This window comes from Capra hircus, chromosome 2 (genome assembly GCF_001704415.2).
Source record: "Capra hircus breed San Clemente chromosome 2, ASM170441v1, whole genome shotgun sequence".
Lineage (NCBI taxonomy): Eukaryota > Metazoa > Chordata > Mammalia > Artiodactyla > Bovidae > Capra > Capra hircus.
Window position 1 is genome coordinate 74,615,099 of NC_030809.1, and position 25,381 is coordinate 74,640,479.

General features: G+C 38.8%; 1 protein-coding gene and 1 pseudogene across 1 annotated transcript in view; one reads left to right on the forward strand and one right to left on the reverse strand.

Annotated features, from left to right (window-relative positions):
* On the reverse strand, window positions 1,386–3,763 carry LOC108638590 (annotated as a pseudogene).
* Window positions 3,916–25,381, forward strand: part of UBXN4 (UBX domain protein 4) — a 29,691-nt gene continuing 8,225 nt past the window's right edge. Inside the window, exons 1-9 of the mRNA XM_018062362.1 lie at window positions 3,916–4,189; window positions 10,735–10,837; window positions 13,165–13,193; window positions 13,906–14,024; window positions 14,673–14,847; window positions 18,363–18,456; window positions 21,563–21,617; window positions 22,365–22,529; window positions 23,238–23,365. Of these exons, the coding sequence (XP_017917851.1) occupies window positions 4,108–4,189; window positions 10,735–10,837; window positions 13,165–13,193; window positions 13,906–14,024; window positions 14,673–14,847; window positions 18,363–18,456; window positions 21,563–21,617; window positions 22,365–22,529; window positions 23,238–23,365 (950 nt within the window). The 5' untranslated portion in view covers window positions 3,916–4,107. The remainder of the gene's footprint in view (window positions 4,190–10,734; window positions 10,838–13,164; window positions 13,194–13,905; window positions 14,025–14,672; window positions 14,848–18,362; window positions 18,457–21,562; window positions 21,618–22,364; window positions 22,530–23,237; window positions 23,366–25,381) is intronic.

Here is a 25,381-nt window from a genome sequence, read left to right on the forward strand (position 1 = left end):
GAAAACACAAATCTTTTATCTAACTCCTCTATTTAAAATTCTTCAACAGTTTTTTACAGTTCTTAGGAAAATGTCTGCAATCCTTAACATGATGCCCAAGGCCCTGGATTAGTTATCCTTTCTATCTGTCAGCCTCATTCACACCATACAGCTCTTTGTATGTTCTAGTCATGCTGAACATTTGTCAGTGCTTCAAGGTACTATTCTCATTGCTTCAGAGCTTTCACACTGCTGTTTCCTCTCTCTGGAATAGTCCTCTCCTTCACAGAGCTAGACTTCTCCTCACATGCCATCTCCTCAGGAGGGCCTTTTCTAACCCTGCTATCCATGTTTGGGCTTCCCTTGTGGCTCAGCTGGGAAAGAATCTGCCTGCAATTCAGGAGACCTGGGTTCAATTCCTAGATTGAGAAGATCCCCTGGAGAAGGGAAAGGCTACCTACTCCCGTATTCTGGCCTGGAGAATTCCATGGACTATACAGTTCATGGGGCCACAAAGAGTCGGACACAACTAAGTGACTTTCACATCTATGTTTGGTCACATCATTACATTTCTGAAGCACTCAGAATTTCCCTCTTGTGGTATTCATCATCACAGTCACTTACTCAATGCCTGTCTTCCTTTTCCGGCTGTGCAGTCACAAAGGCAGGGGCTTTGTCTGACTGTCTCACCGCCTTATCACTGCCAGGTATAATGCCTAGTTCATAGCAGATGTGCAATAAATATTTGATTAATGAGTGAGAAGCTGTGAATGATTCTTCTAATATTTAATTCTAACATTAGAAATAATTAAAGATATTATTCTACTGAAAGGGTATATATGTTGATCAAATTTTAAGGAAACTATTTAAAGTTGATGTTGAAATCAACTCTAATTCTTCCTGAGGAATGATATCCTCTGTAAATAGCAGCTGTCTGTAATCAGCATTATGTTTCAGTTTATAAGAACACTACATAAGAGGCCTGATTGGAAAAAAGCAAACAAAAATCAGAATGCAAACTGCTAGTTATTTTTAGGTTAAATACTTGTAGGAAAGGAGTATTTTCAGATGCAGCCCTTCCCTAATCCTTCAAAGATTGTCAAATGGCTGTGCTGCTGGAGGAGAAATTAAGTGATGTAGGATGTACAATATAATAGCCCATGCAACTTTAAATAAACCATAGAAACCTTTAGCCAACAGCTATTAGAGACTGTGCAATTTCATGAACGTATTAAATTTGGGTCAGTTTTCATTTTAATGGCAACCAACCACAAAGTGCTATATTTTGATAATAGTACTTTGTCATATATCATAATAAACAAAATTATTTTTTCACTTTTGATTTACCATGAAAAGTAGCTGGAAAAGAAATCATTATCTATTCTCTGCTTCTGACTGTTTTTTTTTTTTTTACAAAAGTTTATTCTTAAATGTACAATAGGTTTCAAGACAACACTTCATTCTAGCTATAGGTCGCAACAGATATTATGGCAGGGAATCCAGGTGTTTAAACAGGAATGGAACTAAGGGTCATCATTGCCTCAGGCACAAGGAACAGCTTACTTTTTGCCAGATTTCTTAATTCCACCGGTGGCCAGGGGGCCTTTCCCCACGGCCTTTGCTTTTAGCTCCTCGAGTATCTTCTGCTTCTCCTTCTGCTTCTGCTTGAATGCCTTATCTTCCTCATCCATCTCCTTGGCTTGCTTCTTGGGCTGCTTCAGGGGCTTCTTGCCACCTTCGGGGCCGATGTGGTGCCTGCAGCCCCTTCCCCAGACACTTCCACCGGAAGCCCTGACTTAACTTTTAAAAGCAGCTGTAGCAAGAGTATAGTTAAGTGTTTTGAGGTTTGTTCAGTTCAGTTCAGTTCAGTCGCTCAGTCGTGTCTGACTCTTTGCGACCCCATGAATCGCAGCACATCAGGCCTCCCTGTCCATCACCAATTCCCGGAGTTCACTCAGACTCACGTCCATCGAATCAGTGATGCCATCCAGCCATCTCATCCTCTGTCATCCCCTTCTCCTCCTGCCCCCAATCCCTCCCAGCATCAAAGTCTTTTCCAACGAGTCAACTCTTCACATGAGGTGGCCAGAGTATTGGAGTTTCAGCTTTAGCATCATTCCTTCCAAAGAAATCCCAGGGTTGATCTCCTTCAGAATGGACTGGTTGGATCTCCTTGCAGTCCAAGGGACTCTCAAGAGTCTTCTCCACCACCACAGTTCAAAAGCATCAATTCTCAGCTTTCTTCACAGTCTGACTCTCACATCCATACGTGACCACTGGAAAAACCATAGCCTTGACTAGATGGACCTTTGTTGGCAAAGTAATGTTTCTGCTTTTCAATATGTTATCTAGGTTGTTCATACTTTTCTTCCAAGGAGTAAGCGTCTTTTAATTTCATGGCTGCAGCCACCATCTGCAGTGATTTTGGAACCCCAAAAAATAAAGTCTGACACTGTTTCCACTGTTTCCCCATCTATTTCCCATGAAGTGATGGGACCAGATGCCATGATCTTCGTTTTCTGAATGTTGAGCTTTAAGCCAACTTTTTCACTTTCCTCTTTCACTTTCATCAAGAGGCTTTTTATTCCTCTTCGTTTTCTGCCATAAGGGTGGTGTCATCTGCATATCTGAGGTTATTGGTATTTCTCCCGGCAATCTTGATTCCAGCTTGTGTTTCTTCCAGTCCTTTGTAGCGATCTGTAACCAACGACCTTACTCAAGGTCTGCGTTCAACCAAAACCTCCCCTCAGGTACACGCACTGTATAGTATTACAGAAGGTGACTGTTGTATTTCTCTTCTTCAAGGTCGAGCTGATAAATTAAGTTCAGTAGAACCAAAGCCTTGTAGTAAATCCCTACAAACCCCATTAAGTTTCATACCGAGAGACACCCATCCACAATAGCCACTAATCATAATAGAGAATTACATCATCGCATGAGTTCCATCCGGGGCGAGGATGATTTCCTCTTATTTAAGTTCTCGAAAAGAAGGGCATCTTCCGATGAGTAGCACCATTTCTCCTTCTCTTCATAGACTGTGAAGCGTCTCTCACGGTTGCCCCCTTAGCAGTACCGGCAAACCACAATTAACATTTCCTACAATATTAACATTGTCAGACTTTATTTTGGGGGGCTTCAAAATCACTGCAGATGGTGACTGCAGCCAGGAAATTAAAAGACGCTTACTCCTTGGAAGAAAAGTATGAACAACCTAGATAACATATTGAAAAGCAGAAACATTACTTTGCCAACAAAGGTCCATCTAGTCAAGGCTATGGTTTTTCCAGTGGTCACATATGGATGTGAGAGTTAGACTGTGAAGAAAGCTGAGAATTGATGCTTTTGAACTGTGGTGGTGGAGAAGACTCTTGAGAGTCCCTTGGACTGCAAGGAGATCCAACCAGTCCATTCTGAAGATCAACCCTGGGATTTCTTTGGAAGGAATGATGCTAAAGCTGAAACTCCAATACTCTGGCCACCTCATGTGAAGAGTTGACTCGTTGGAAAAGACTTTGATGTTGGGAGGGATTGGGGGCAGGAGGAGAAGGGGATGACAGAGGATGAGATGGCTGGATGGCATCACTGATTCGATGGACGTGAGTCTGAGTGAACTCCGGGAGTTGGTGATGGACAGGGAGGCCTGGCGTGTTGCGATTCATGGGGTCGCAAAGAGTCAGACACGACTGAGTGCCTGAACTGAACCGAACCGAAGAGAAGAATATTAAAGGGACCAAGCCAAGACTACAATTCCCGTCATGCATCGGGAAGGCGCCACCGACGCCATTTAGCGATTAGTCATTCTTCCCTACGCCTCTTCCTATTTCCGAGACTGCAGCGCCTTGCGGCCTCGCGTGCGCGCGCACACTCCGACTTGCCAACGAGACAAGGCACAGGGGCGTGGCGCTTACGCCGACGTGTAGCGTCACGTGTCTCGGGGTGCGCCTCGCCTGCGCGCTTACGCGCGTTCAGTGGGCCGCTGACGGGCTTGCGCTCCTGTGCGGAGCCGGAGGCGGGGTGCGGACCGGCTGGGGCTGCGGGGCCCCCGGAGCTAGGCGACGGAGAGGGCGGGGCCAACTCCGGGACCGCGGCGACAACACACCGAGCGAGCGCCTCGGCCCGAGGGCAGCGATGCTGTGGTTCCAGGGCGCCATTCCGGCCGCCATCGCGTCGGCCAAGAGGAGCGGCGCTGTCTTCGTGGTGTTCGTGGCAGGTGAAGGAGGCGAGGGCCCGAGATGTAGCACGGACACCCCCTCCGGCCTACCTCCAATCCCAGGGGCCCCCAGCCTTTCCTCCGGGCCCCGAGAGGCCCGGCTGCCAGTCCCTGGCGTCTCAGCGCCTGCCCCGTCCGTTTGGAGTACACCTGGCCTGACCCCCACCGCTCGCTTTTCCCGGCCCCCCTGCGGGAGGCACGGTCCCGGCCTCGCCCGCAGAGCGCGCCGAGCCCCGCTGTCTCCCCAGTGCGGGGCGAGGGGACGGGTCGAGCAGGCCCTAGCCGCTCTGCTTGCGGTCGAGCCTGACTCCGCTCCGCCTGCGGAGTTGGCACCGGCAGACCCCACCGTCGCCTCCTGGCGCCCCCGACGGAGTGCTCCACTTGGAGAGACCCACTTGGAGAGACTTTAACTCCCGTATAGTTAGTGTGTTGGTGAGGCGAGAGACGGGCCCTAAGACAGGCAGTTTTGCTTGTAATTAGTTGTGGACTTTCAGGAAGAAAGCTGTGTCATCGGTAATCAACAAAGAGAAACCACCTGATGTTTCACTGTTACTGGCTTTCGTGTGTTCCTGAAACGTAAACCTTTGAGGTCTATATAAATTGGATTTTTTTTAATGCCGTAGGAGTGGAGGATCTCATATGAAATAATTTGCAAGTGGAGTGTTTTTTAACCGTTTATTTAGAAGTAGACACACAAACATTGATTCTTTTTATTGTCTTCCTAGTATCATAGGTACAGTTTTAGAATGTGTACTAACTCATCTATTCTGTGTTGCTCTGGGTTAGTTTGCTCCGTATTTTATTAGTGCAGTCTTCTAGATCTGCAGTACGCTTGTGCCTCTGTGACGTTTTGCTGATCCTCATTACCTGAACCGAATTAGTATTTGCGACTACTGTTAATTTGAGGTGCATTATTTCAACTATTTGTGTTTAATAACGGTTTGTTCATTATTAACTATGGCTTGGAAGGCTCGGTAATAACCCGTAACTTTATGCACTGTAGTGAAGAGCAAGTTGCTGAAATATGAGTTTCACAACATTAAATTTGAAATTTTGAATTGTTTTAAATTATGGTAAAATTTTAACTCATTGCTGTTAATTAGAAGCGGTGGAGTAGTTCAGATTCTTTTATGCTGTTTTTTTAGAGTTATATTTCACATAATAAGTAACTGCTGTAAACCTATAAGAAAATAAGTGGATTAAAAAGAAAAGAAAGGGCTTCCCAGGTGGCTCAGTGGTAGAGAATCTGCCTGCCAATGCAGGAAACACAAGTTCAGTCCTTGATAGTGGAAGATCCCACATGCCCCGGAGCAGTTAAGCCCATGGGCCACGACTACTGAGCACACTCCCGGCAACTACTGAAGCCCCCCGACCTAGAGCCCAGGCTGCGCAACAAGAGAAATCAGCCAATGAGAAGCTTGTGCAGTGCAACTAGACAGCCGCCTCCACTCTTCAGGAAAAGAAAAGAAGCCTAAGCCCGGAGCAGCAAGGAAAACTCAGCACTGCCATAGATAAAATCATAAGAAAAGGGAAAGAAAAATTAATGATACTGAATATGCTCATTAAGAGTGCAGTAGTAGTTGTAACACCATTTTAAGTTGTGTTTTTCGCATATACTCTCAATTGATCCTGGACGTTGGTAGAACAGGGTTTATCATGCCCATTTTATCGATGAGGAAACTTAGGTCCACAACGGCTCAGTGACATACACCAGTGTCACAAAAAGAATATATATCTTTTCTTGACAGATTTATTTATCAGCTTCCAAAAAAGTGTCTTTTTTGTTTCTCCAGAGGAAGAAACAACCATTGTACAGACAGACGTTAGGTATACAACAGACCTTAGGTAGTTACTGAAATTGGTGTGGAAATCAGGAAATCTAAAGTCTTTATAGAATTTGTTACAACCTTTCTGTTTTGTGACCAGGGATGGGGCCCTCACCTCCTGCATTGGAAGAGGACAGGAGGAACTTTTCACCACTGGCCTGCCAGGGAAGTCCCCAGTAGTCATATTTTTAAACAGAAAGCACATTTGATCAGTGTCCAAAGGTTCCTTGAAGGCACTCTTGGACCAACCTGTTAATTTGAAAGAAATGCTAGGTTTAATTAACAAACATTTAGAAACCCATTTGGAAACAGTAGCACTAATTATTACAATAGAAAAATAAAGTTATAGGTCTTTGGGGCTTTGTGTCTATAATATATACCTTCTTCAATTTAAGTTTTTCTGATGAGCATGCATCATGTAACATGTTTTTAGAATATCAGTGACTGTTGAAAGTTTGGAGGAGGACTATTAGCCGTCTGTGGAAGGAGTCGCTTCCGCATCGCTTGACGCGTTCTAATACTGTTAGTTTCTCTAGAGTTTTAGGAAGTTAATCTCCAAGACTGGGTAGTGTGTGTAGACAGTGCAGTCATGAAATTGCAACACTTATAGGTTGCTTAGACCTTTATTCTTTTTTTTTAAATGTATTTATTTAGTTGTGGCATGCAGATTTTTTAGTTGCTGTATGTGGGATCTAGTTCCTGATCAGGGATCGAACCTGGGCCCCCTGGATTGGGAACATGAGTCTTAGCCACTGGACCAGCAGGGAGGTCCCTAGACCTTTATTCTTGACTTTGAAGAATATAGTCAGAACTCATGATTTTCTTAGATCTGAGACCTTGACAGTAATGTGCCAACTCACTGGAAAATTAAAAAGATAGCTTTATAATTGGAAGGAGTGGTCATAAATGTATACTTTGGTTCATATAGCATTTTAGGCAGATTGTTTATATTTTAGTGAAATTTTCATGGATGAATTAAAGAATATGTGGGATTACTGTTAAGAGACTGGAGAGGTTACTACTAGTTAAGTCAAACAAGTATTTTCAGATTATTATAGGTGTGTAAATTGAAAGAAACTGAAACAGGTTTTGATTCTTTTCTTGGGGATGTACAATAATTTGACAAGCATTCTGAAGCAGAGGTGTCTTGTCACTGGCTAGACAACTAAACACTGGTCATCGACTAGTGGTTCTAGTTGGCTAAAATCTCCTTGACCAACGCTATTTAATGCCTTTTTTTTTCTTTCTTTTTTTTTTCTGTTAAAATAGACTAAAAATCCATTTGGGTTTAGACCAGCTGAGTTTTTCTCTCTTTTTAAGTGGCTTTACTTTTGGATACTGCTAACACCACCAGGAATGTAATATTATCTCCTGAAATCTTTGGCCCATCTAACTCCACAGCATAGTTCATAATTTGATTAAAAATAATAAAGTAAAGATTCCAAAGTTGGCAATTAAAAATCTCACCCAGTATAGCTAAGGTAACTCTCGTTATGCAATTCCATTCAGTCTTACATCTCTGTTGGTCAGGCAGCTGTTGTTGCCCTCCACTGAGTCATGAGCAGACATTGCTAGTGGAGATGGAGCCCTTGAGAAGCTATCTGCATCGTATAGCCTAGGTGAGGGAGTGAAGAACATCAGCCTCAGGAATGGCAGGTCCATCCTTCCAGCTGCCTGCTTGACATCCCCATTTGGATGCCTCACAAGACTCTCAAGCCTGAAAGTATTACTGTTTGAATTTGTTCCCCACCCCCTGGTACTCTGCTGCTAAGTTGCTTCAGTCATGTCCGACTCTGTGCGACCCCATAGACGGCAGCCCACCAGACTCCCCTGTCCCTGGGATTCTTGGGCAAGAACACTGGAGTGGGTTGCCGTTTCCTTCTCCAGTGCATGAAAGTAAAAAGTGAAAGTGAAGTCACTGAGTGATGTTCAACTCTCAGCGACCCCATGGACTGCAGTCTACCAGGCTCCTCCGTCCATGGGATTTTCCAGGCAAGAGTACTGGAGTGGGGTGCCATTGCCTTCTGCTAAGTAAATGGCACCACCTTATATCCAGTTGGATAAACCCAAGCATGGGAGTCATCTTTGCAGTCTCATCTTGTTTCCTGGTACCTAGTGTTCACAACACTCCTAACCATACAGCCCTTCCCCTCCACAGAAATTCCTTCTGCTTAGTGAACTTTTCTGGCTTGTGGCATGGTTTACCTCTTTCATCCTTTAGGTCCTACCTTAAATATCACCTCAGAGAGGGCTTGCCTGACCAATCTAAAGGGATCTGTTTTTTCAGAGCGTTTCTTACCATAATTATAGTTCACCAAACAGGTACCTTTTTTAGATTTTAAGCTCCACTGAGGGCATATAGTATCTCATTTGTTTTATATTTAGTTAGCACAGTGCCTAGCACAATGTAAATGTGGAGTAAAATAGTGAATATATGAAAGAAAGAATGAATAAAAATAATCCCTTACACCGCACAGCCTTCTCTAAGTGTATTAAGGATGTTCCTTTGTAGCTATTTTCTAGGTTGATAATCTTGTCATTTACTTGGAATCTTGCAGCTCTCGTCCCCCATAGTGTCTGAAGACATGCTCAGAATGATCTCATGGCAAATGATAGTTTTCCTGTCTGCTGCTTCAACATCTAGGCGTCTGCTAATGGACATTCTTTTGGTCTTGGTCTGTGCATGCATTCTATCCCTGTCTACTTTTCCATGGCCATATTTCTCAAGCCCCTTATTACTGAATATTCCTGAATCTCATTTCACAAAAGATGTTTTCAGCCATGTAGCATTAGTCAAGTTTTGTAGGCATGCCAAGATTCTATACCAGAAATTTAGTTATTCATCCACAAAACACTTATTGAGAGCCTGCTGTACTCCCAAGTATTTACTATATACTGGATTCTGTTGTAGGTGTTTGAGTTATATCAGTAAATAAGAAGGAAAACAGTTCTTGCCCTCATGGAGCATGAGTTCTAGTGGAAGAAGACAGACAACAAACAGTAACTATGATAATAAGGAAAGCAAATCGTCTATTAGAAGGTTATAAGTATTAGAGAAAAGTGGGAATTGAGAAAGCTTTGGAAATATCTGAAGTGTGTAATTTTATTTTTGCTGTGCTTTGTGGCTTGTGGGATCTTAGTTCCCAACCAGGGCTCAAACCTGTGCTCCTGCAATGAAAGTGCCGAGTCCTAACTACTGGACCGCCAGGGAATTCCCTGATCTGACTGTTTAAAAGAAGGATGCTGCGTTAAGAGTAGACTGAGCAGGGAAACCAGTTAGGAGGCTATTGTAATCATTATGTGTGGATATGATATTCCAGATATATTCCAGATAGATAGCATCAACTGAAGGCGAAAATAACTAAACTTTTTGGTCTGAGAACTGAAAGGATGGTGTTATCAATATCAAATAACTGAGATGGAGAAGACTAAGGGTAGATTAAATTGAGGAAGGGGAACACACATGGGAAGAAAACAACTTACGAAAGAGTAGGTATAGAAAGCTCTCATTTTTGTAAAGCAGAAAGAGTGATCTGAAAACATAGCTCTGCTAACCTTAGAAATATTTTTCAGTGACTTAACTCTGGTAAGTTTTCCTTTGCCCATCAATAAATGGTTATGCCAAAATCTAGATGTTACAGGTCTAAAATGGAAATAATCTCTTGATGAGTGTAATTTTTAAAATATTTTGTCACTGAGGTATTACATACAGTATATTAAGTAAAATATGTTCAGTGAACAGCTAGGTGAATTTTTACAGATGAATACACTTATATAAAGATCAGTGTTTCCTATCATGACATCGCTTATGCAGAATCTAAAAAACAAATGAATTTAATTACAAAATAGAAATAAACAGAAAATGAATTTATGGTAACCGTGGCGGGGTGGGGGGAAGGGTGGGTAGAGATAGATTGGGATTGACATGTATACACACTACTGTATTTAAAATAGACAACCAATAAGAACCTACTGTATAGCACAGGGAACTCTGCTCAGTTTTCAAGACTAACCTAAATGGGAAAAGAATTTGAGAAAGAATAGGTACAGGTATATGTGTAATTGAAAAGCTCTGCTGTATGCCTGAAACTGACACAGCATTGTCAATCATATGTGTATATATATAAACATTCCCAAGACCCTGGAGGCTCCTTCATCCTCTTTCCCAGTCAGTAGCACCTCCACCATGCATGCATGCGCAATTCTGTCACCATAGATTAGTTTTGGATCAGCATACCTTTTGTAACTGGCATACCTCTAACAAAAGGCAGGTGCAAAACTGCAAACAGAATCACACCTGGCTTCTCTCTACCTTGGAGGGATTCTGGAGAATAAGTGGTGTGTGTGTGGAGGACATTAAACTCAACAGAAGGATATTACATAAAGGAAAAGTATTGTACCTTTGTTTCCTAAAATCGTGTACAAAAGCCAAAATAGACACATTTCTGCCCATGAGTTCTAATTATTGTGATAACATTTGCATCATAATTTGGGTGTCTTCATTTAGAAACACTTTGCATAACCTAAATACCAGTATTTTCTTTTTCATTACTTTTTGTTAATGTTAACAGTCACTTCATTTATGGAAAAATTCAGTTTTCAAATTTGGTAGAAATTAGTATTTGTGGGTTTACATTTTATTTGAAGTTCCAGATTTACAGGGAAAAGAATCAGCAGATACCGGCCTTATGCTATAAGAATGCTTGAAATGTTTTACAGGTGATGATGAGCAGTCTACGCAAATGGCTGCAAGTTGGGAAGATGAGAAAGTGACAGAAGCATCTTCAAACAGTTTTGTTGCTATTAAAATCGATACCAAAAGGTTTGCTTATGTTTTACTCTTGTAATTTAAAAAGAAATTTTTTTAACCATTGTCTCTGGTTGTGATTTATGATTTATACTCTTGGACTATAAGAATGTTGATTTTTGTATAAGGCATGTTGAGGGCTTATATTCTGATTGCCATTTTTCAAATTTCTCCTTATATCTTATTGAAAAACTGATAAATTCTTGGTCTACCAAGCAGCTATGTGACATACACCAGTAATGCAAAGGAACTGTAATCCTCAGATTCTAAAAACTTGGAAGTAATTGTAACCAATATATTAAATATCTCTGAAAGGTTATAACCACTCTTTGGGATCCTATTCTTGAAAATGGAGTCATTTAATTCAGTAAAAATAAGAGCATTTATAGGTGCATCATAGTACCTGATAATCACAAGTCTGTTTCGTTTGTGAATATATCCCTCTTCCCCCATTAAAATTTGTGTGTGTGTGATGGAAAATTTCAAGCATGCACAGCAGTGTTTGAGTAGTGTAGTGAGCCCTGCCTCCTCATCTTGGTCAACTACTTTGACAGTTATCACTTCTTGGTTTGTCTTGTTTCATCTTTTCCCCCACCCATTTCAACCCATCTCATATAATTTTGAAGTAAATCTCAGTCATCATATCATTTCATCTATCAATATTTTGCTATGTCTCTGAAAGATAAGAATTCTTAATTTTTTAACATAATACTTCAAAAATTAATCTTAATTTCTTAATATCAAATATCTACAAAGTGTTTACATTTTCAGTTGTTTTATCAGTCAGGTTTTATTATTTAATTTATTGCAGTTTGTTTGGTTCAGGATCCATTAAGATCTACACGTTGTAATGCGTTGATCACTGTCAGGCTCTTTACTCTGGAGGCTTCGCCTCTGGATCTCCCTCTTTGTCCTTTTCTTTGCAGTCTATTTTTTTGAGAATCCAGGTGATTTGTTACATAGTTTCCCACAGTATAGGTTTTGTTCATTATAGTCCTGTCAGTGTCATTTAGGTTATTACTCTGTCCTCCATTTTCTGTAAACTGACAGTTGGATTCAGGTTCCCCGCCCCCCCCCCCGCCGACTTAAGACTTCTTCGTAGATGGTGGTATGTCTTCCATTCTTCTACGACAGGGTACATAATGCTCTGTTGTTTGTCTTTATGAGGTTAGCCACAGCCATCAGTGATGAATGCCTGGAAACACTAGCAGTTTTAAAGTGGTATTTCTGTTCTTTTGGTATTAATAATATCAAAATGAAAATTACTATCAACATTAAAATAGAAATTTACCTGTAAGTTTGTAAACTTTTTATTAAAAATTTTTTCTTCATTAATAAAACATGAAGCAAATCATAGTAGTCTGCTTCCCAGTAGTTACTGCACTATACATTTATTGAGCTATAATCTTTTTTTTCTTTTAAAGAGTCTGTCATATCATTGATATTGTCCATTCTCTTCCAGAAGCACCTTTTAGAGTCAGTAATGGCAGGAGGAATGTAGGGGTTTGTTGGGAATGTGGAAGAAATGAGAATTTCAGAATTGTTGCGATTTATATACAGACTGATATATCTACCATTTTTAAAAACAAATTTCTATTAGCAGATGCAGGAGTACTTGTATATAGTATTGGTTGATGGTCGTTTCATTATGGACAGCTGGATGGGATCTAGTATGTCTTTTAAATTATGAAAAGTAAATTTAATTATATAATAATAAAGCTAATGTGCTAGGAACATGTTAGTGTATTTTTATTTATGGAGGTATCTTGCATTGAAAATTGATTTTTAGAAAATGTATCAAAAGTTTACAGTGGTTATAGCTGAGAAAGTAGGATTCTTGATAATATTTTTCTTTATAGTTTTCTTTTACATTTTCAGACGTTTATTTTCCCTCTTTATAATTGCACGATTCAACAGTTTTTAACTGGTGGATATTTAGGTTGAGTCCTTTCATATTACAAAGTATTGCATTATCACTTGCACAAGTAATTCATAGGTATTAATATCTTCTTATTACAAGCTACAATATTGTATTTAGAAACACATGCTGCTGAGGAAGCAACATGGCAGATACTAAGGTGATTTTTAGGTACCTCATCTGACCACTAGTTTGTGGTTTGCAAGAGCAGGTGTCTCTCTAATTTGAAAATTATAAAACAAACCCAAAATGGTCTGTGAGATAAGGGATACATTTTCCCCCTTTCAGTTGATAGCTATGAAAGGAACTTGTAGTTTCAGAAACCTTCTTGTAATTGGTACAGTACATTTTTATAAAAACAACTCAGTATTTGGGAAATACTTATATTCATCTCGTGATTTTTTTGTTTGATTTTGTTTTACAGTGAAGCCTGCCTACAATTTTCACAGATCTGTATCCTTTCCATGAAGAATCAGTTGTATATATATGAATATTGCTTGAGGATTTGCCTTTCTTTTGGTTGATGCATGACAATTAGAAATAATTAGTTTTTATTTAGGAACTGATGAATTCTTGTTTATGGAAACTTGATATTGCTAATTGTCCTTTAAGACAGTGCAGTGTATCAAATGGGGTCATGGGGAGTTTGTTGTGTTTTGTTTTTGTTTTTTTACTGTGAGGTGCATCATGTGGGATCCCACAACCAGGGATCCCATGGATGGAATCCATCCCGCAGCCAGGGATCCCAGGGATGGAATCCATGCTCTCTGGAGTGGGAGTACAGAGTCTTAACCACTGGATTGCCAGGGAAGTCCCCTTGGGGAGCTTAAAATTGCGGTTACTATAGCTGGAAAGCAATATGATGCAGTTGGAATGTTATTTAATAGAAGTAGCTAGCAAGAGATAAGATAGATGTAAAAGTCATGATAGAGGGAAATGTAATGAATGTTTTCCACTTAAACATATGCGATAGAAATAAATAATAATTCATGTATCACATGTACTGCAGGAATAGTGATAAACTAGTTGAAATTATTTTGTAAACAGGTTAGCTTATTACATTGTGAAATTCACAAAGATTATTTTGCTTTTTTTTAATCAGTAGTGTTTAATAAAATTATTCCCTTGTTTCTCATGAGTTGTTAGACTTGATAACACTGTGCAGATCCTGTAGTGTGTGTTCCATCGAGTTTTTTTATTGGAGACAGCGGAATTCCTTTGGAAGTAATAGCAGGAAGTATTTCTGCAGATGAACTTGTTACCAGAATCCACAAAGTCCGGCAGGTGAGAAGGAACAGAATTGGTTCTGTGTATAAACATTGGAAAATGATTTGTCAAGAACTTGACATTGGAATATTTTTGGAGTCACTCTAAATATTCAGGAACTAGCCATGCTATTAAACTTAAAAGGTAGTAAATACTGTTCTGGACTCATTTTCAAAACCAGTTTATGAAGTTAGAGGTGCCTATACCTGAGTGACTTCTTATTTTCCCTTCCCTTTTCCTCTGTCACCCAGCCACACAATGTAGTCACTATTACTTTGTTGCAAGAGAGTATTGCTCTCACATTAAGGTCTTTAACAGTATATTATTTGACTTGTTTTACTGATCTTACTCAATTTCTCACTAGCATCCGCTTTGGGCATATGGCTAATACAGCTTGTAACCTTTTTCCTTGAATTCTCATTTTAAGAAAAATCAACAGTGTGCTTTAAAAATCGCTTAATGCTCTTGTCACCTTGCTGTTGAATTCCATAATGTGATTATGTCATGTCTAGGACTATTCATTTTAGATTGATTTACTTGGAAGGTTCAGTACTTCTCACTTCTGTGGAGTTTAGATTGACTTCCTCATTTTTGGTTTCATATACCATGGTAAATTTAAATTTAGATTCTTATCTGTAATTAAAATCAGTGTTTGTTTCTCCCTAGATGCATTCATTAAAAGGTGAAGCATCATTGGCAAATGGCAGCCAGTCAGAAGGTTCAGTCTCTACTCCATCTGCCTCATTTGAACATAACAACACTTCTGACAACTGTCAGTCCAGAAATGTAGAGCTCTGTGAGACGCCATCCACTGCTGATACAAAGTCAGATTCCGCAACAGGTGGGTACACTAAACACTCTGCTTCACTTTGAAGACTGTGGATTAATGTTTTTAAAAATAAAAATACTGTATTTCCCCCCTTCACATTCACTTAATTTAAAAGTTACAGACAGTTTTAGATACATATGTTTGTCATGTAGTGGAAGAAGGAGATAAAGTCAGTGATTGTGTCCTTCAAACCCAAATAGGTAACAGTCCAGAAAGCTGATAGTAGTAATTTCTGCTGCTGTTCTGTGGTTCAGGGACTATCATTATGACACTCATCAGTTTTGTAAATCTCAGCCAGAGGATTTTAAAAGGTCCAAATGAACTGATGTATTTGGAATTATTTTTGTTAGCCTGTAGAGTACTGTACAGATTTAAGAGAATTGTATTTGCACTTTTAAAATTAGAATTAAAAGTTAATTGTAAAATAGAGCTTGTAGCAATAAGAGTTGTGACTGCAGAGGGTTTGATAGAAAAGGCAGAGAGAAATTCTATACAGTATTTTAAGGATCATGTACAATCAGAGTTGTTTTGTATAATACAGCTTTGTATCAGGCAATGTAGGGTTAGATACAAAATATTATCTTTTTATTCTGTTTACTCTGACTGCCTTGGGTCTTCACTGCTGCTCAGAGGCTTTCTCTAGTTGTGGTGAGCCGGGGCCGCTCTTCAGCTGTAGCGCACAGGCTTCCTATTGCAGTGGCTTCTCTTACTGCAGAGCACGGGCTCTAGGGCGTGTGGACTTCAGCACTTGCAGCTCGTGGGCTCTAGAGCGCAGGTGCACGGTTCCTGGTTGCTCCAAGCCATGTGGAATCTTCCCGGCCGGGATCGAACCTGTGTCTCCTGCATTGGCATGTGCGTTCTTAACCACTGAACCACCAGGGAAGTCCAGGAAACTAGATGAGTATCTTAAAAGATGACCTGCTCCAGCTCCTGGGTAGATAATCGTCAAGCTTGTATTTGAATATATTTAATGAGAGAAGTTCATTACCTTGCTAGGAATCTTGTTCTGTTGTTGAACCCCTTAGGTTTTAGCAAAATTCTTCCCCATATTCGATGCTCTATAATTTCCCATTAACTTTAGTACTACTTAAAGAGTTACACATAACACTCTGGATTCTGTTATATTCCCACAAAGAGCATTCTTGTCTTTGGTTTAATAGGTAAATAACTTGGTTAGGCTCAGACAGTTATACTCTTCTATCTGAGGTGAGTAGCAACTCTAATCTTAGTACTTTGTAGTTTTTTTGTTTGTTTGTTTGTTTAGCTTCATTATGGAAAATTTTAAACATACAGAAGTAGAGAAAATAGTATAAGAAATCTAACCCATTGCCTATCTTCCAACTATTTTTAACTCATGGCCATTATTGTTTCATCTGTGCTTCCTTTCCATATCTCCTTGCCACTTATTATTAGGATACACTTAGGCATTATATTATTTCATCTTTGAAAATGTTGATATTGGGACTTCCCTCATGGTCCAGTGGTTAGGACTTCCCCCATGTTCTCACTGCCAAGGGCCCAGGGAACTGAAATCCTATAAGCTGGGCAGCATGGCAAAAAAAAAAGTATCTTAAAAAGCATTTTAGAAAATGGAAATAGAATGTGATTATCTCTTATGAATCCTGGAAAGTTTAACATTAATTCTTTTTTATCATTAATTATCTAGGCAATATTTATATTTACACTAAATATTTCAGTTGGAGCTGGAGTCCAATATATCATCATTAATCGGTGATTTTCATAGATTCCCACTGTCATCAGTGGTTTTTTCCTATAGTTTCCCACAGTCTGGATTTGGTACATCCCTATGATAATTTGTAAAAATTCCGTTAAATTGGAAGTAACACTACAGGCTTGTTTTAGTTGTTGAAGTCAGGTTTATTCTTTATTCTTTTTTGTCATGACTACTTTATGGATGTTGCTGTGCATTTTTATCAGGAGATAAGTTATGCATGATAATCCACTTGTCTTTAAACCTAAAGACAACCTCCTCTAGTAATTTTACTGTGTTTGGATTTTTATCAGTTGTTTTAGCTGATTGCCATCCATTTTTCTTTGTTTATGAGTCGTAGATCCACCTCACTAATTGTTACACACAACACTTTTTTTCAGCTTGTTCACAGGTTATTTTCAGAAGTTTTCTTAAATATTTTTTGCTAATATCAAGATATAAATGACCTTGACATTCATTTTACTTACTAAAGAAAACATTAATTTCCTATTGAACACACACTGGCTGCTAGAGGTTACCACTTCTTATTCAAAGGTTGCATTCATGATACGCTAGTAAATATTTAACAAAAGTTTTTTGTAGTGGGGGAGAAAAGCCCTCATTTGTAGTGTTTACTAATTTCTGAAGTGTGAATAACCCTTTTGTGGCTGATTTCAAGTTATGTAGGTGATGCACTGAATGTCAGGGTAGGAGTACACGCACCCCATTGGTCTATTCTCTAATTCTAATACTTCCATTACTGCTGTAATAACTGAATCACTTACTTCGTGCTGGTCCTAGTACAAGTTTCAGTGTTGTGCTTCTGTAGCATGGATTTCTCCTAACAAGTCTGTGCAGTTTTTATAGATAAGGTAGTGAGATTGAATAACTTACTGAAGTGACAGAACAAGATTTAAGCCAGACTTTGTTGCTCTGCAGTCCAAACTGTTTCAAAGATCAAACATATAAGGAATAGTTAAGTTGATAGTGAGTGGTAAGGAAGGAAATAGCAGAGGTTTTGAAACGGAGTACCAGACCATAGCTATCCTCTACTGCAGGCCAGGACAAAATTCTGTCCTTCAAGAAATCCTTAAAACAATATTAGTGTATGAAATATTAGGTATGAAAAGCTTCTCTAAGGAATCATTGTGGTCTGCAGAAGCAGATCCCATGGGTCATCACAACTTTAGTAATACCAAGTATCATACTTGGCCTCTAGAGCTTCACGCTTTTTTTTTTTTTTTTTTTGCCGTGAGTTTTGTGGGACCAGGAATCTAACCTGTTCCCCCTGCAGTGGAACTGCAGAGTCCTAATCACTGGACCACCAGGAAATTCCCTAAAACTCTTGAATACCATAACCACAGCCACATGTAGCATTTTTAATTAAAATTAAATACAGTTGAAAAAGTCTCTCACCTGCATTAGTTTATTACCAGTGGTCAGTAGCCACACGTAACTGACCAGTGGCTGCCCTAATGGATACCAAAGATACTGGACCCTGCTGCTTTCGAGCAGAGCCTGTCCCTGGCTAGGGCATGCTTATTCTGCTTTTGTTATATTCCCTCCTGCCAGATTAATATTTCTGCATGTTTTATTTTAGTGCCTTTCAGCTGAGTAACTGCTTTATTTCCCACTTATATACTGTTATTCCAGGTTCAAACTTGCAGAGTTAGTAATAGTTCATTTCTTATCTCCTACTCCATCCCTAGGGAAAATATGTTTAAGAAACAAGATTGCTAACAGATGTTGTAACCCAAAAGATATATGTCTTTTTAAAAATTGGCATTCTTCTTTTGTTTTTCTTTTATTATTTAAGGAGGAGAAAGTTCAGGCCAGACCGCTGTGTCTCAAGAGCCTAGTGGATGTTCAAATCAGAGACCTACTGAAGACCTCACCGTCAGAGTGGAAAGGTTTGCTCTTATCTTTAGACACAGTGTTTGTTATTAATAGACTGTGGTTTTCAGTTACTTCATTAATTTGAATTAGGGCTAAAATTACAAAAAAGTTTAAAATTCTAGGTTGAAATTTTTTACTTCTTGACCAACTTATTTATATCCATAGAAATTGTATTCTAGAAGTAAGAATTTGTGTATATCTGTGAAGTCATTGGTCTGCTTTAGGCCTGATAATTTTAACAGTCTCTCTCTCACTAGTATTTTGGTGTATGTGTTTCCATCTGCCACTTCTGCTTTTCTCTCTCTGTGTCACAGGATAAGTTCCAGATGGGCAGCCAATTTTATGACTATGCACTGAGTGGGTTCTGCATATGTGGCTGTCTATTAAGTATCATGTGCTGTTAGTCTGATAATCAAATTTCTGACTTTTTGTAGTTTCTAGTTTAGTACTTTCTAATGTTACAGTAGTTATCAAATCATAATCTTGATTCTTAAAAGGTACTTGAGTTAATGGTGAATGGATAAGCAGGAATATTTTAAAATCTTGACTTAAAAATCACTCAGTGTTATATGGAAGTTAAAAACTACTTAGACTTGATATTTTCTTGTTGACATAGATATTATGGGGAACCAAGATTCATAATGATTGCTGTCATTGGGTTTTTGGGTTAGTTCATGCATGGTTCAGTATAAATGAGCTTCATTTTAGCAAAACCTCCCGCGACTTTGATTGTTCTTTATGAGGGTGACAGGGCCAGGATCTGGTGGTGCACAGCAGGATAGACCTCTCACGGTGGAGAGAAATGGTGTGTGTCTGGAAGAAGAGCAGTAGGGAATGAGAGTTTCAGAGGCTCTTTCTCTTCTGTTTCATTCTGCTTTGCTAACACCACATCCCTCACATGCACCCTTACTTGCATCGCCTTGGGATCCTAGAGTGAAGTTAGAATGAAAACTCAGGAAAGGATTTCGAGAATTGGAGGGAATGTGAAGAAACATGGCAGGTAGCCCTTTATTGTGAGGTGGGATCAAGTGCTATTTAATTGCTGTGGGAAAGGGGAGCTTCTGTTATTTAACAGTTTCCATTCTGGTGTGTTTTTTTTTTTTTTGGATACACCAAGTAAGTTGTGGGATCTTAGTTTTCCCCTACTAGGGATTGAACTCAGGCCCTTGGCAGTGAGAGCTAAGAGTACTAACCAGTGGACTCCCAGGGAATTCCCCCAAATAGTTTCCATTCTTACGTAAAGGGATGTCTACTAGTGTCTGCCTGTATGGTTCTGCAAATAGAATATAATAAGCCATTTTAAATTAAAAAATAACAATATGTACATATACTGGTGTGTATGTGTTACATAGGATAATGAGCCCCAGAAGATATTTGAAGACATGCACAAAATGCTTATACTAGTATTTGTGAAACTGGAATTAGAGGTTTCTTTGTTTTGTCCTTGGGTTGCCAAATTATCTTCATTGAACATTATTATTTTTATAGTTAGCCTGTCAGGACAGAGTGGTTTTAGAGTTGTTTGAGATTCCTTAACTGGAAAAAAAAACTTCTGAGTGCTCTTAGAAGATACATACACCTAATTTTTAAAAAACTTTTAAAAAGGAATTCTAATGTTGAAATTAGATAAAATGTTGAAAAGATCTCAATAATGAAACAGTTTTCACTGGGAAGTAACTATTAGCTGCTTGACGTTTCAAAAATTTGAGCCGTGATCATATAATTAAATCATATAAGCACTTCAAATAAGCTTCATATAAGCTCATTACTGTGAAGCTATAGTGACTGTGTATTGATTATACCATGTTTATTTATCTATTCTACTGATGATGGATGTTTGAATTATTTTCAGTTTGAGTTGGTTACGAATAGGATTGCTGTGAACATTCTTTTATTACATGTCTTGGTGAATGTATCTTTTGGGTATGTTTTCAGGAGTGGGAATTCCTGGGTTGTAGATGCTGGCTGAACAGTTTCCCAAAGTGGTTATACAAGTTTATAATTTCCCTTAGTAGTAAGATATTTCATGGGTCCTTTTTTTTCCCTCTAAAGTATTTCAGTTAATTTCTCTCTCAACTTTTTTTAGTGCACAGAATACTTCAAGTTTATAGGAGAACCCCTTCATGTTGGGTCTTAAGTCCTTCTGACATCCTTTTTATGAAGAAGAAACCTGTGGACATTTGCTGAATTTTTCCTCTGGTGTTGCTGCATTCTAGTGCACCATTCATTTTTCTCACCATGTGCACCTAAACCTCCTCATCTCTTTGGGGTCCTAAACCATCATCTTTGAACATCCCTTAGGTTTCTGGCTGAGTTCTTCAGCTGAGTTTTAACAAATGCATATGCCTGTGCAACCCAAACCCCTTTGAGAAAAAGTGCCATTAGTTTTAAAAAACTGAGATAAAATTCACATACCATAAAATGCAAAATGTATGCAGATTGGGTGGGTTTTTATATATTCACAAGGTTGTGGAACCATTACCACTGTCTGCTTTCAGAATCATTAGTTTTTAATTGATGAATTTCTCACAGTTCAAAATCAATTTTGGTGTTACTGGTCTTTATAAATGTTCGCCTTCAGCTTTTTGCCTTTATCAATTCTGTGCTATATTCCTCTTCTATGTAAGAGGTAAAGCATTTTTAAGTTTTTGATTTATATATATATCTATATATTTTTTAAGACATTTAAAAATCAATATCTGATGAATTCCCTGGTGAGCCAGTGGATTGGACTCTGTGCTTTTTCTGCCAAGGCCTCAGGTTTGATCCCTAATTGGAGAACTAAGACCCCAAAAGCCACATGGTGTAGCAAAAAAAAGTCAGTATCTGATAAATCAGGTGAGGAAAGGGAACTCTAGTGGTAAGTAGGAGGTAAGGCCCTTAGAGCTGGAGGGAGGCTTCTTATGGCTCCCCCTGACTCTTATGGATTTTTTTCAGGGCCAGGGGCTAGGCAGAGAAGTTGTTGCTTAACCTTTAGGAGTTTTGTTTATCTCCACATTTCCCCAGTTTTTAGCTAAAGAAATCTTCTAAATGTAATTTATTTCAATATAATGTATCTCAGTTAATGCATTCTTTTTAAACTTTCTCAGTTAATGTATTTTTAAAACTTTTAAAATACAGACTAACCAAAAAACTTGAAGAAAGGAGAGAAGAGAAGAGGAAAGAGGAAGAACAGGTAAATTGATATGCCTAGTATTTTTTCCTCTTGCTTTCCATGAGGGAACGTTTGATTTCTTGTTTAGCTTGGCACATGGGATGACTTCCTGGTCCTGTAGTTCAACATTGCAGCACAGTAAGGGGCATTACCAGTCTTCTGTCATAAAGTCACAGTGTACACTTTTTTGTGATTTTTGGAGATTGCTAGAAATAAATTAGATCATCTTTTCTCCCTTTGCAGTGAATCTTTTACACTAAGAATAAAGGGACTTGAATTAAAATTGATTTGATGCAGATCAAAGTTTTAGTTCCTTTTTGTGAAAAAGAAATGGGTAGACGTTTTGCTGAATATTTCCTCTGGTGGTGTTGTATTCTAGTTCACCATTCATTTTTCTTAAACTGTGCACCTAAACTTCATCATCTCTTCGGGGTTCTAATATACGAAGGTTATGTCTTCAGGCCAAATAAATGACTACTTTGTTGTTCTTGGAGGGACAACCTGTAATTCTGTTGGTTTTTTTTTTTCCAAATTACATTGACCACATGATAATCTTTACAAAACCGCTGGCAAAGACTTATAAATTGATAGGATTTGACCATTGACCCATGCTGTTAATACATTCTACTAGACTCTTACATTTCGTGAAGTTGTTCTGTTGCTTTAGCTGTACCCTACAGCCAACTTACCCTGTGTACAAAATGGTATTGACAGAGGATTATTAGCTTTTGTTTCTGATTCATAGAACTTACTTTTTCTTTAATTCAGAGAGAGATTAAGAAGGAAATTGAGAGGAGGAAAACTGGAAAAGAAATGTTGGATTATAAAAGAAAGCAAGAAGAAGAATTAACAAAAAGAATGTTAGAGGAAAGAAACAGAGAAAAGGCAGAAGATAGGGCAGCTCGAGAGCGTATAAAACAGCAGATTGCCCTGGTGAGTGTTGTTTATTTTTAATGCTTGACTCTAGAACATTGGTGAAATTGTTCTTCCAGGCACAGTGGTTTTGGTTTACTATCAGACAGGGTGCATAGAAATAGTAGATTTTAGTGACTGAGAGAGTACTAATTCTCAGTTTTCTTTTACTAGAAATTGTCTCTTTAATTAAAATACATTTAAGATTAAAACTGAGATAATCTTTTGAAGTAATTTTTCTCCATGTTATGTTATGAATTTTATCAGTAGTTAAAGATAGTTTTCAAGATTCTCAGGGAAAGAAGCCAAGAATTTGCTCCCTCACAGTCTTCTCTAGTCATAAGCATTCTTTTTTAGGACATTCAAAGGATTTAGGTACATGAAGCTTAGGATGGTTTTGCATCAATTGGTTTTAGAATTAAGCAGTTGTAAAACTTATGAAAGCCTCCTTTCTTAATATTGTTTGTTCATGAATTCATTCAGTAAATATTGATTATCTACTGACCATGTTCCAGGCTTGAGAGAGAGTGACCAAAATCAAGTCTTGTTTGTTTAACAATAACTGTGATCCCTGACAGTTGATAAAACTAAAAAATGTCAGATCCAGAGTGATGAAGTTCATGTATGGTTTTAAGGAATTCATGCGTATCTGTGTTCCATATGTTGGAAATGTGTAACTAGATATTTCTGGCAGTGAAAGATAATTAATATCTAACAACTGTTTTCAAGGACCGTGCAGAGAGAGCTGCTCGGTTTGCAAAGACAAAGGAAGAAGTAGAAGCTGCTAAAGCTGCTGCCCTGCTGGCCAAACAGGCAGAGATGGAAGTCAAGAGAGAGACTTCCACAAAAGAAAGAAGGTACTTTCTTTCTTGCTAAAGTATATGTATGTATGTGGCGGCTAAGGAGAAAAGCAGTTGTGGGCTTCTCTTTAACACTGATTTATTCTGTGGCTTAATAAATAGTTCCAGAAGAATATACTGATCAGTTGGCAGCTGCCAATGGTATTTGTCATTGAATGTGAATGTACAGCGTTACAGTACTAAATACATAATGTTTTAAAGAAAGCCAAAATCTCTTTCAAGAGACAGAAAGCATGTTCATCAAAATGGTTATAGTGATGAGATCTCACAGAGGATATAAAATTGTTGGATAGCGTCACCAACTCAGTGGACATGAGTCTGAGCAAACTCTGGGAGACGATGAAGGACAGGGAAGCCTGGTATGCTGTAGTCGATGGGGTTGCAAAGAGTCGGACATGACTTAGAGATTGAACAACAGTGACATGTGTACTGGAATTCTTCAGTTGTCAGAATATCAAATCAAATAGGATTAAGCAGAAGAGGGAATCCCCTGGCTCTGCACCTGGGAGTTACAGTGATAGATTTGGTTAGGCATCGCTAGATCCAGGAACCTAAAGGGTATCATTATACCTTTTCTGTCTCTTTTTAATCTCCTGGTTTCTGTTTTAGCTTTATTCTCAGAGAAACTCTTTAGATATTGTCAGGAGAGCCTGGCACCTTCTTGATCTTGAGCTTCTGATCCTAGAGAGGAAAGAAGTGAATTCTCATTCACTGAGAATTCTGATTGGTCCTGCTTGGGTCAACATGGCCATTTCAATACCAATCACTGTTACATGTATGGGCTAGCTGATTGGGGTAGTAGATGTGCCCACTCCTATGGTGAAGGAGATACGAGAAATATTACTGATAATCATACCAGAATGAGTGACATATTGGAGGGATTAGGCAGTTCCCCAAACAGAAGTGTGTTGCAAAGACAGAAATTCAGATTTCTAGTACATACTGCTAGTAGGATTACTATTAATACTTATTTTCTTCTCTGTACTTTTCTATATTTTCCATATCAGAAAATTAACAAGCATTGCTTTTGTAATCAGAATAATTACTTTAAAAATGTTTGTTGATTCATTTATTTTTGGCAGTGATGGATCGTAATTGCTGCGCATGGGCTTTCTCTAGTTGTAGTGAGCAGAGGCTACTCTTTGGTTGTGGTGAGCAGGCTTCTCGTTGCAGCAGTTTCTTGTGGCAGAGCAGGGGCTCCAGAGCACAGGCTTCAGTAGTTGTAGCACATGGGCTTAAGCGCCCCAAGGCATGTGGGTCTTCCTAGACCAGGAAGCAGACCCATGTCCCCTGCATTGGTAGGCATATTCTTAACCACTAGGCCACCAGAGAAGAGCAGAAAAATGACTTTCTAAGAACTATTTCCCAAAACAAATCAAATACCTAAGAATATATTTAACAGAAGTGTAAAACTTATACACTGAGAACTAGAAAACATAATTGAAACAGTTAAAGAAGACCTAACTAAATACATAGAAAGATACTTTGTTTTCATAGATCAGAAGACTTCTTATTGTTAAGGTGGCAATTACCCCCAAGCTGATTGACAGATTCAACACAGTCCCTATCAAAATCCCAGTTGGTTTTTTTGCCAAAATTTTTGCAGGGATCGGATTCTAAAGTTTATATGGAAATGCAAGGTATCCAGAGCAGTCTGGAAAAAGAACAAAGTTCTCAGACTTCCTGATTTTAAATCTTAACTACAAAGGTACATCAATGAAGATGTTGTGGTGTTGGCATAAGAATGGACATACAGATCGATGTACAGGCATACCTGGTTTGTTGTGCTAATGCTTTATTGTAGTTTTTTACAAATTGAAAGTTGTGTGGCAAACCTGTGTTGTCAGTTGATCACATTTTTTGCAATAAAGTATTTTTATTAAGATATGTACATGGTTTTTCTAGACATATGCTATTGCACACTTATTAGACTACAGTATAGTATAAATATAGCTTTTATGTGCACTGGGAAACCAGAAATTCCCTGTGACTTCCTTTATTATGATAACTTAA